Below are 12806 nucleotides of genomic sequence, written 5' to 3' on the forward strand. Positions count from 1 at the left end.
TTCTGCTCTAAAAGTAGCACAAATCAGCACAACTGGGCTTCTACTGTTTAAAATTTCAGTTTTAAGTCATGAAGATCTAAGTTTTACACAAAACAATGAAGATTTCATATACTTTTAAATTAGTCGCCTTTTTATGATGCATTGAGTTTATAATTTTTTTTATTAAACTGTTCAACAATGCACCAGGATTACTGAAGGCAAGCAAAGGCATGTCTTTATTTAGAAGTTGTTTTGAATAAACAAACCCAGCAAGAGATTTCTCTAATCTCTGGTAGAAGAATAAATCATCTCTTAGAATATGTTAAATGGAGACAACTTCCACTGTGGACATGTGAAGGTATGGTCTTGAGCAATGGCTGTATCCAGAGCAGAGCCAGCTCAGATGATATATTTAAAGCTGTAGGTGGTATCACAGGACAACCTCATGCCCTTGCAGCGACAGCACAGGTCCTGACGATGAGGCCTCTTCATGTTAATGTGCCTCTTCTTTTTCTCACAGCTGCAGCACGTCTGAGAGCAGCCCTGATACAGCAGAGACAGGACAATGGCATGTGGGGAAGAAGAATCAAACTACTGGATAAAATATGTGTGGACCATCTTCAAGCTGAAGCACAATATCAAACCCAGGTGTTTAACGTGGCTGTACCTTACAGAGGATGGACTCCACTCTGTAGGGGTTAAACCCCACCTGACACTTCCGACAGAGCTGCTTGTAGTACACCTGACAAGTTAGGAAAGACAGAGTAATGCACCTACTCATCAATGTGGCAAACTGAAGATCTTTAAAAAATGACATACCTTACTGGTTCCAGAGATGCACCACACATAAGCACTCTCCCACCGGATGTTACATTTCTTGCAGTGGAAAAAGCCAAACCTCTGTTCCAGGAACTAAAGCAAATAACACCCATGTTTTTAATCTACATATATATTATACAAAAGACAGTGATGGAAATAGGCACGATCTACATCAGTCCTGAAAATACTTAACTATGCACATATGTTGCAAAACCAACTGGCAATATACTGCCTTCAATGAAACCTTACCTCCCATTTCACCCCGCACTGCTCCTTTTTGATGTCTTTTATTTAACAATGTTAAAATCTATCAGGAATATCATTTTCCTTCAGCATATTCTCTTCTCCTTTAAAATCTTATTTAGGGCATTTTTAAAACTATATGAGGCTATGAGACACAACTTACCAAACACTGTGCTATTAAATCGAGCTTTTTCTATAAAATATGCAGGAGCGTAGCTAGGAATTTTGGGCCCCCAGAAGGAATATTATACAGGGTGCCCTTAACTGGCTAGCCAAGCGACAAATGTTGCTAAAGTTTTACAAATATCCATGCATTTCAATATATTTTTGAACCATAAGTCTCCCATTTATGAGCAATATTTTACTATGGTTAAACTAAATTACTTCCATTACTTCACAGAACTGGACTACACCATTTGGACATTATTGAGAGAGGAGCAGAGACCCCCCAGTATTTTATTTTATTCTATTTCATACAAATTTCAGTCTGTGCATTCAGTCAGACATTAGTTACCAAGAAAAAATAAAAACACTCTTTTCATTGTAGGCTTCTCAAGGGCCCACCCCTACTGTGGGTCCAAGAAATATCCTTTTCCCACCTGTGCTACGCCCATGAAAACATGCATCATGAAAGCACAGTATTAAGTAACCTGGTGTGCCATATCTAAGACCAAAATATCTTATTCACTTTAATCTGACGTAAATATCAAACATGTCCTAGTCCTCAGTGGCCATAGATGGAGTTCAGTGCAGGGCGTTTGAGAAAAGAATGGTTTTGAGGGGCATAACAGCTTATTTTATATCTCAGGTAGGTTTATACAGGCGACAACTTGATCAATTTGATCATTTGTGTTCACCTCTGATATTGTCTTGGTGTGACTCTAAAGGGAGCTCGGTCTCTTCGTGGTTATTAAACTCACCTGAAAGTTGGAGCCCTTCGCAGACCTATTGAATGCTGTCTTCAGGTCTTTGACCGTGTCCTCACAGCTGTTGTCCGTCTCAGCCTCCTTATCTGACTCTTGTTCAGCACCTCCAGCCTCTCCCTCCCTTCCTCCATCTTCGCTGAGTTTCTTCACCAGGATCCTGCGGTCAAACACGGGTGAATAGATGGAAACCGGCTTCAGGAAGCGCAGGTTGCTGACAGGCGGCGTGATGCACGGCGCCTTCCCTTCCGGTCTGGTCAGATCTGGGCTCTTTGGGGACTTTGAAGTCACACTATTATGATGTTCAGCCTCCATGCAGAAAAGCGTTTTGGGCCCCAGTGAGCACTGCACGATTTTATCAACTTTGGCGTTGACTTGTACGCCGCACTCTTTGGTGTTAGCCTTTTTAAACTGAGGTGGTAGAGCCGGGCTAACCTGGGATAGGATGGCCTTGCAGAGCTCCAGGTAGTTGAGGCCCTGGGGGGTCATGAAGCGGCCCTCTCTCTTTGCCCAGCCGCAGTCCTGGGCTGGACCTGGGGCAAGGTACGGTGGAAACGTGGACAGGAACCCCTCCATCCTGGAGCCATGAAACCAGTCCAAGTCGCTCCTGCTGCGATTTAAACAGCTGACTGATTGGTTGATTGATAACAGGGGCGTCCAGGCTTTGATTGAGCTGCTTTCTACCAATGAATCCAACAACGATATTTTAACATTTTAAATCTTCATCTCTGACACTGTGCTTAATATAAGAGTAAGTTAAGCTGTCTGCATTTTTAGTTTTAATAACTACAGAGTTAAAAGATTTGATTGGAGCTCCCCCTATAGTTCACACTATGCAGAGATCATTAGTGCTTTAACGGAACCCTGTATATTCAGACGGACCTTATTGGATTATTCTTAAATGCCGTATGATAAAATATATTGGAACATTTGCAAAATATGCAAGTAGGTACCTAATATATTGTTGTGCAATTCTCTCTGGGTAATGACGTCAAATAATTGCATTTTTCTCCACCTCTCATATTTCTGTTAGTCGATCTACATTGCAGCAACTTCTCTACTGCCCACTTAACTAAAACGGAACTCGTGATAATTAGAAAAAGTTTACAGTCCTTAGGAGTGAGAACAATTTGACACCATTACCCAAAGTGCAACAATGGCGGCCTACATGTGATTTTTAAACAAATGAATTTTTCCTCGTAAAACATACACATAACACATAGTAATATAATTAGTCATCATGCTAGTTGGAAAAAGTATACGGCTATTGCACTCAAGTAAAAGTACAGTTACTCTCTTAAATTTACTTCTGTAGAAAAAAAGTAATGTTCTATAAATCTACTCAAATAAAAGTAAAAAGTATCTTATTTAAAGTTTACTTTAAGAACTGAGTAGCTATTGAGGAGGCGTACTGTAAGATATGTTCCGTACTGGCAAGAAAAATAAGAGACTAGATTGTATAGAGCTATATTTAACACTTTCAAAGCGCTTATATTGGTCAAAACTACATTTTCGAAAGTGTTAGATATTTCACAATCTGACAGAGCTGCAGCAACCCTTGAAACTCTGAGGTAAAGTGGATCTCCTCTGGCAAGACCAAGAATATGCACTATGAGTTCTTTGGGAGCACTGCTAACTCAGTTGGTAACTTCACTTATGGTGCAGATGGTGTGTGTCTCATATCAAATACAACAACAATCTGCCAGAAACATGACCAAAAGAACCCCAGCAGGGAAGATTGTACAACAGGCAGCATTAAAAAACATGGTTGGGAACTCTGCCCACACAACCCCTCCAGATTTGAAATCACAGTAAGCAAAGCTTAGATCAATTGACTCTACAGTGCTGAACTAGCACTGGTGGATCAGTGCTCTCAAATAATAGTGAGGCCCATTTCACTCAGAATAGAGATAAAATTACAATGTGGGTGTAATCAACTCTGAAATGTTTAACCCTGAGATATCAACTCTCTGCTTTTTGCTGTGTACAACAGCTGTTTGGTGACGGGAAGTGGAATCATTCTCTCTCTTTGTGCTACTGTGTAGTCAACAAACAAACATATACATTAAAATGAAAAAACAATTACTCTGGTTAAAATTTACTCAAGTAGAAGTATCGATTTCAAAATGTACTTGAAAAAAAGGCACAGGTACCCAAAAACACTACTCGGTTATATTAATTTGAATAAATATAATTTGTTACTTTCCGCTCCAGGTCATCATGTCTTACCATGTAGTAATCCTTTCAAAATAATGTGCCTGTTTCATGAGATCAGGGAAATAAAGGTCTGTAAAATAATCCACAGCACAATTGTACTGCATGAGAACAGGTGTTTGTGCACAACGAGTGGGGAAAGAAAGAAAGAAAACAAAAAATGAAAAGGTATACAAAAATAATAAGAAAATCTGTTGTATACAAATTCATTATTATTATTATTATTATTATTATTATTATTACATAATGACAATGATGATACATTTCATTTATAGGTGCCCTTTATAGAACTAAAGGTCACCTTAAAGGGCAAATTTGAAGCATGACACACAATAAGACCCACAGATATGTAAATTGACAATAAATAAAAATGATGTATTGGTCTATGAAGGCTTAATACCGAGTGTAATATTTGAATAATTACTTATATTTACTAATACTTATATTTATATACAAATTTGTATTGATCCTATTGTCTTACGATGCAACTATTTGTATTCATTGTGACATGAAAAAAAAACATTTGACCCAGGGTTGGTGCGTTCAGGTGCACGGTTATGTTTGAAATTCGATGTTAGATCCACGGGGCGAAGACATTTGTATACACTACTATGCCTCCCTCTCAGCCTTTTTAAATTAAAGACTGCTGTCTAACTGCACAGTTTTGCATTACTTTTTGACACATCAATCAAAAGGCCAGGCAATCTTTCCACATTTTTATCACTATCTACTTTTATAAGGTTGTTTTGTTTTCTGAAACTGTTATTCGCACATATTATGATCAAAATTTTGTCTAGCAGCGGGAAAATATGTTTCATTCAAATAATATTGTAGTCATTTGTTTTATACATCAGGCCTACGGTCTACCACGAAGCCTTATATTACAATGTATCTGTGTCGAAAAAGAGCAATTCGTAATCATTTGGATGACGTGCTTATAGTTCTGTAATACGAGCATCCCTTGAAGGCAATACTATCAAGGCAGACGTGTCACGGACTTGCTCCATAGGTGGCGCTACACGCTTACTGATGTTTTGTACCCATGGGCACTGAATCTGTACATATTGGCGCCATTTTGGAGCTAGGAGGGGGAAGAGAGCTGCAGAGGAGGACACGATTGATCACAATTCACCGTAACGGGTAAGAAAATAAACGAATACAGTGGTTGTTTTGATGTAAAAGTGGGTATGTGTTCAGCTTTTGCAGTAAAAAATGCGTTATAATTGAGGATGTTTCCGAGGAGTTGCTATGTTTCCAGCGCGGAGGAGGTGGAGTGCAGCCCGCCTTGCTCGCCTGTGTTCTCGGCAGCCGTGTCCGATTCCCAGCGCTGGTTGACCTGGTGCTGCGGCGCTAAATGGTTAGCTAGTGAAATACTATCCATTGTGCTAGTCTCCGTGATTTAACGGTGGCTCGCGTTGCCTGTAGGACTTGATTTGGGATGTTAGTAACGGTGTAACGGTGGTAAGCCGGGGTGTTTTGTTCAGTGCCGCGTTACTATCTGTCCGCCCTCTGTCACTGAGATTGCTGCTTACAACGTTAGCTCCGTTACGCTAGCAAGTACCAGCTAGCTAGCGGCTGCTAACTAGATTAGCCGTGGACAACATTACAGCAACAAGGGAGTCTAACTGTACCCCAGTCTCTGGCCTTGAAATGCTGCTTTACTGTAACGATACCTACCTATATTCATAAAGTACACCCTTCTTATCCGCCTGATAATGACACCTCACGTGAGTTAAGTGTGGAAATCATAATTGCGACCCTCATTTTATGGGCTACTTGCACAATGCTTATTGCTTGTAACATAATATTAATTGGTCTATTTGGCTGACTGTTGGCTGCGATTTTACTTTTATCGCGTCTGAGAAGAACATTTTACTGTGTCTAAGAAGGGCTTTCATTGATTTTAAGCACCTCACCTGGTCTCGTGCACGCTTTTGTCTGTATTTTCAGCCAGCTGACAACACAAAGGCTTTATGTGAAGCAGCAGCAGCAACAGTAACCTTACAGACTGCAGGGTTTATTTCTAAAATTGGATACTGTTTGTTTGTCGTGTAAACCGAGCGGGAATGCTGCAGTGCATTTGTTTTGACAGCCATCAGCGTGTGATTATTAAGTAGAGTGTCATCAACACTGCTGATTGGTCAGCTGATCATAGGGTGCAAGACGACTTCACACTTTATAACCATGATGTAGAGAAAATGATTCCCAGTTGTTTGGTTGGTTAGTTGTTTAATTGAAATTTCAGCCCGATTAGATGCATAGAATCAGCCCTGTTCATCATTTTCTCTTTGAAGAACTAAGTCCGAATTGAATGTTATTTTTTCAAAAAGCTTTAACCGGTAAAATGATCATGTTTCAGCTTGGCACACATTTACTACCATCATTTCAAAATGGATAGGCAGAAAATAGATGCACTAAACCTACATTTCACTGTGATAATATACACATATGCCAAGCTTGTTATATAAAATTCCACAACTAACAAAGAAAAATGATTCCAACATAATGTGGGATTGTGTGATTATATGATAATGTGGGATTCTATATAGTCTAAAAAAAATGAAAATGTTTCAGACAGAACAGCATATTTCATTTTGCTTCTTTTAGGGGTGCACTGATAGTGAAAATTGGGCCAGAAGCTATAACCAGTATTTTTTTCTATTACTTATTTAGCTGTAAGGCTATCACAATGCCACATTGGACTTTAAAATCAGTTGAGAGTATGTTCAAAAAGTTATTTTTTTTTATCCTGTTAAAAATCTCGTATTTGATTCAGCAGCTAGATATACACTAGTTGCAAGCTTAAAATTTATTGGAAGCAAGGCTGAGGGGTTTGGTAAAATAATCGAATTGTGACACCACCCACCCAGTATTGCCATTTGAAATGAGATTATTTTTTAAGATCCTCATCTTATGCATTTCTTAACATGTCATTATCACAAAATTGAATAATGTTTTCCCACATTCTAATATTGTCCTCCTTTTGTGCAAGTTTTAAAAAAAAGATACATTAAGAGGAATATCAAGGTGTCTGAGTACTTAGTTCTAGTGATTTTTAAAAAATTTTCCCTTGTAGACGGAAGCAGACTGACAAAGAAGAAAATTATTTTTGATCAAATTTATGCCGTATGATTTTCTGCAGTTTGATTCTCTGTGACAGTTTTCTTGTGTGGAAACATTAGAGTGGAGGAAACATGGCTGAACTGATGGATGTGTAACTGCTAAGTGGCAGCTTCTTTGGTTGAAAATTAAAGGTCACTTATTTTACTCCTTTAAGAGAAGTTAATATTGGTCTCAGGGGTCCAGAAAACATGCCTGTGAAGTTGTTGCTGATAAAACACTCCAGTATTGGATTTTTGCATGTCTAAAAACCCTCTGTGTGAGCCCTGCTCAGAACGAGCTGTTTCTGTGTCTGCACCTTTAAATATTACTGATCTGTCTGACTCCGCCCCTGACTACACCCCTCTCAGGAGAGGAGGGTGGAACTTTCTTCCAAGCAGGGAAGGCCAACTGAACCTGGGGGCGGTGCTAACTCCCCACATGACATCATGAGGGGAAAATCTGAGAACTGCTTGTTTCAACACACATTTTCTGAAAGGTGGCGAAAGAGGCATGGGGAGGGAATGGATTTTTCTGATTTGTGGGGGGGATTTTGGACAGACCTGAGGCAAATATTTTTGCTAGAAAAGCCTGAAAAGTGTATTTTGTGTAACATGTGACCTTTAAGCCTGTGTAGAAATGAAAAAAAAAAAAACTGCAGTTCCACTAGTGTCCACCTGAGGCTTGCTGCAGAAGCATCTTAGGCCACATATACACCCCATGCTAAAATGCTGGTTGTAACAGGAGAGTTACACAATTTCAGTTTGGTTAAAAATGGCATTGGTCAGAGTTGTTCACTTCTTTATGGACACACACCAAATAGGGGGTGGGTTTTTTTATAACTTGTCCATTTGTTTTAAGGAGGAAACGAGTTATGCAAATTTTCAAACTGCAAGATAAACGTATGCGGCAGTAATCTTGGAATTAGCATGTAAACTGTTGAAAACGGTTTGTTGAAAATCTCTCTGAGATTCTCCCGAGACGAGATTTTGATGGAGCAAACTGATGAGGTCATCGCAATGGCATCTCCTGACTGGTTCGTGGTCCGTCCGTGCTGCAGGCAAAGCGGCCTTTTAGCCATTTAGCAACACAGTAATTAAAGACTTACCAAACAGATACGTCCTGCTCTATCCTTCGCTGCTGCTGACCCCACCCCCCAAACTATAAGGATCAGACTCTGGGTCTAAGACGTACAGACGTATAACAAAATTCACCATATTTTACTCAGTCAGACCGGTTCATTCAAAGTTTTCAACTACTAGCATAACAACATTAGCCATATTGGAGGGGGCGGGCACAAAAAATTGAGTCCTGCCGCCAGCCAGCCTCTGGAAAATCGGCCAATTGGAGGAAAGCAAGTCTGTAGAGCAGGGGGTGTTAAAGAGACAGCAGCGAAAATGAAGTGTTTCAGACGGAGGTTAAGGGTTTTTCAGGACGCCAGTGTGAGAAACATGAGGAGTTTTTTGAGCTGTAAACCATGTAATGCTACTACCTGGGTATCAGAGAGATGGTGTAAAGCCTTGAAAAAAGGCATAATACCCCCACTTTAAGCTTAAGACCTGCCTCAGCTCTTCTCTTGTGTGATTTCTGGTAGATCTAACAGTTTGAGACAGCGTTTGATATGGTCACTGCTATGGATTGGCATCTGAAGCGCCCTTCAGTGACCAAATGGCTTGTGTGATTCAGATTTTTCCAATATTTTCTACGGTCTATGGTTACTGCTTCGTTGTTTCTTTGTCATGTCACACATCTTCCTCTTGCAGTGAAGCTCCACTCCCACCTTGATGCCTTGTTTTCATAACCTTTTGACTTATCTCAGTCCCTTCCTCCGAGCCTCATTGTTGTGTCTGGACAGTCTTCACTAGTTCAGAATCAGCCTGAGGATGGATGTGTTCTGAAAATGTCTATTTAACTTCATCCTAGGTAAACTAAACTCTTTGATAGTCCTTGCCTGTTCAGCAGTAATGCACTCTTTTGTTAGTGTGAGTGCCCATGTGGAGGTTGATGAGTTCATCCTCACAGTCAACTGGTGTCCAGTCCTCCCCGTGTTGCCTGACAGTCTCTCTCTTCCCTGTGATCACTTGTGGGGTAAAAACAAAGGATGTCTGTGCAAAGGTTCAAATTAGGTTAGGAGGACTGCGTTGTGTCTTCATGTTTCTGCTGGTAGCTGCATTAAAGGACTGAAGTAGGAAAGCAGAAGATGGATACAAAAACCCTGATGGAGGTCTTAATGTGTTTTATTGTGATAAGTTAAAAGAAACCCATGCTGAGGAGGGTCTGTAACAGTAATTTTTGTCCATGCACAGTCATTTACTGCCGCTTCTTATTCAAAGTGAAATTGTCCCTGGTGGATGGTACCCAGACAGGCCCCCCAGGTCGAGAAATACTCACCTCTGATTGGTTGCCAGAGCTCCCGGTTTGAGCGTGTATGTGTGTGCATGTATATGTGTGTGGTAGACGGAGAGAGAGACGGACTCAGATTTGGCAGCAGCTGTGGGGTGGAAAAGAAGGTCAGAGCAGAGCGATTTTGGCAGCCCGCCAGTGCTGGACAGCGTGTGCGCTTACCCATGTTTGTGTGCATGTTTGTGTGTTTTATAAAAGCTGAAGTACAGCTGCAGAAAATTGTTTTGCTGTTATTTGAAAAATCTGTATTGAATTTTGGCCTCTAAATCAAGCTCAGCAAGTGCTTTTATCAGGCGGCAGACCAACTAACCCAGACTGCTTCATAAAAATCTATTCTGCTTGGGTGATAAAAGCAATAAAAAGTCACTTACAAGGCAGGTACTGTCTGTTTTCTCTTGCTCATCTTTAGGCATGTCATTTTGAAGCCCTTTCACAAATGTATGAAAATCCTATTAAACTTACTGAAATATTTAGTATACATGTGTGAATGCACACTGGCAATATTTTTGCCATAATTTCTCCTTTCAGCCTCCTTTTTTTGCACAAAGTGTTGAGCTGATGTGAGAATGTAGGGCCCTATGAAATCTGTTTTATTTTTTGCCAAATTCCATTTTATTTTTTCCCAAACTCTGTTTTTTCCATTTTAATTTTTTGGAATTCCATTTTTTAACCTTTTCACTAATTTTACCATAAAAAAGTGTCCTGTTTATGTAAAATGAATAAAATGTTCACTAATTAAATAGAAATAACCTTAAATTTTTTTAAAAAGGGCCGTAGTTGGCCCAGGAGCCGTTGCTGCCTCTGCATCCTTGAATCCATACACAGTACATACATAAAGATCTATATGAATCTATAAAATTATAGAAACTGCTGTGATGCAGTTGTCTTCACTTTAATGGGGCCCAGAAGCACATAAGAGAGTGAATGGGCATTTTGGCTGGTTATTCAACAAGCTCTCCAAACTTTAGGAAGCCATGTGTACTTGTTAAGAAACTGACATCAACAGAAACTGAATTTAATAGAAGTTAAAGAATAGATAGAATTCAGGGAGAAGTGCAGATGCTGCGATTTTGTGATAATTATGTGTACGAAACAAAACAGCATCTACTATTGCACTGACAAATAAACCTGTTTAATAGAGGTGGGTAAAAATATTGATTAATCGATATATCGCAATATTTCCCCCCTCAATTCAATATTGATTCAGCAAATCCTCTGAATCGATTCACCTCCTGGCCAGTGGGGGTCACTGTGCATGTGATTCGCGTTGTATGGACGGAGGACGCACTCGACCAAACAACAACCAACCATAACCATGTTATGTGAGGTTTATCACAATTTCCAAGAAGAAAGAAATATTATTAAAGTTTACATGCACTTTACTTTTTCATTGTTTATATAGAACTGGCAAGTTTTTTACTTCTGTACTCCTTATGCACAAATAAGTTAGTATAGTGCAATTTTTTATTTTCATATGTTTTATTGCTAAAAAATGTGAGGTGACCTACCACATATGTTCACAAAAATAATTATTAAAAATTGTCAACAGATCATTTTTGTATTTCTACTTCTAACTGAATCAACATCAAAGCATTTAAATCAATATTGAATCGATATCGAATTGAATCACAACTAAAAGAATCAAAATCAAATTGAATCGTAAGGTTCTTAGCAATACCCAGCCCTACTGTTTAATCAATAGTTAGATTTAATAAGGCATCAATGATTCAGTCAAACTGATGCAGAAATGATTTCTCAAAATTTCCCAGATGTGAGCTGATCAACAACTTCCGGAGCATCTGGAGTGACCGAGCCATCACTCAAACACTCGTTGGCCAATAGGGATACACCCCAGAAAAGCCCGCCCACACATCATGTGTCAGAGCTGAGACCAAAAACTCAGTCAAACAAAGGATCAGGCACAAACACAAAACTTAGATGTGAGAGCAAAAGTCTGATCACTGAGAGAGAAAAACAGGAACTGTAAACAAAAAGATAGATGTTCAAAATTCAAAGACGAATAATTTGGTTGCTATTTCAAATTTGTTCTCTTGATGTGAAGATTTTTCTGCTTGGATCACGTTTTTTTTTTTTTTTTGTTCTCAAATGCAAATTTTTGTTTGATACTGAAAAATGTTTGTTTGAATCTCACTGACACAAATCTCATTCCATAACGGCCTTCATGCTGTAGTGTGGTATTACGTTGAGTCCTTTAACTGTCAAACATTTACCAGTCCACGAGCAATAGTTTCATGTGAGTCGTTATTGATATCTATTCATTCACAATAATGAATTCTGCAATGACTTATTTCTCTCTCTTCACTATTATTTTCCACACACATGCCATGTCTCCGTCTCTTCCTGTTGTCTCTATCCCTGTGCGATCTTTTGTCAGTATTCCGCCGTTTATAAAGGTTGAAGAGTTTCTGTCGTAATCTGCATTTGGAAGAGGTTTATTTAAGAATGTAAACAACAATCATAAACATCTCCAATAGCTAGGGATGCACAATATAATCTGCCTGATATCAGTATCGGCAGATATTAGCTAAAATAGGCAAGTATCGGTAATTTAAACTTTAAAGTGTGAAAACACTTTTTTCCCACGTTTCCTTTTTCATCCTCAAACCTTAAATTGTGTTCAAAGGACTGAATTTTAGTTATGTTAAAGATATTTAAACATAGGTATTGGCTTAAATTAATCTGTAGATATCGGTATTTTGGATACTGGCAAAAATCTAATATTGTGCATCCCTACCAATAGCGTCAGGTGCGATGAGAAACATGCATGCAAGGAATGAAATACTAAAGGGATCATCAACCAATTTATTGATCCAGATGAATGAATTTTAAAATGATAAAATGATCGTCAGGTGACCCGCAGATGGGTCGCTCAGTCACAGTCTGTATAGGAACTGATCCCCTCCGATATTTACGGCACAGCTGTCCCCACACACCTGTGAGGGGCCTTGTGTATTTCTGCCTGATGTGGTGAGAAGATCAAGAGGGAGTTGGTGCAACATGAACCCAACTGTCGCTGTTTTTAACCACGTTTCCCACCAGTTTGTCAGTTTACAGCGTGGTATACGGGGGATTGCAGGATTTTCCTGCATTACAAGTGTCAGCCTT

At 39.4% G+C, this 12806-nt stretch overlaps 2 protein-coding genes across 2 annotated transcripts in view; one reads left to right on the plus strand and one right to left on the minus strand.

Moving 5' to 3' along the window:
* Positions 1–141: 141 nt before the first annotated feature.
* Positions 142–2586, minus strand: zar1l (zygote arrest 1-like). The gene is made up of 4 exons (XM_041800733.1): positions 1962–2586; positions 799–891; positions 647–721; positions 142–522 (listed from the first exon to the last, which is right to left on the minus strand). Exons 1-4 carry the CDS (start codon positions 2538–2540, stop codon positions 379–381), a joined length of 891 nt encoding a protein of 296 aa, XP_041656667.1. The 5' UTR covers positions 2541–2586; the 3' UTR covers positions 142–378.
* Positions 2587–5234: 2648 nt separating this feature from the next.
* pds5b (PDS5 cohesin associated factor B) overlaps positions 5235–12806 on the plus strand; it is a 51452-nt gene continuing 43880 nt past the window's right edge. The window contains exon 1 of the mRNA XM_041801599.1: positions 5235–5318. The gene's annotated coding sequence lies outside the window, so the exon portion shown is untranslated. The remainder of the gene's footprint in view (positions 5319–12806) is intronic.

The sequence above is a fragment of the Cheilinus undulatus genome, linkage group 12 (genome assembly GCF_018320785.1).
Source record: "Cheilinus undulatus linkage group 12, ASM1832078v1, whole genome shotgun sequence".
In the NCBI taxonomy this organism is placed as follows: Eukaryota; Metazoa; Chordata; class Actinopteri; order Labriformes; family Labridae; genus Cheilinus; species Cheilinus undulatus.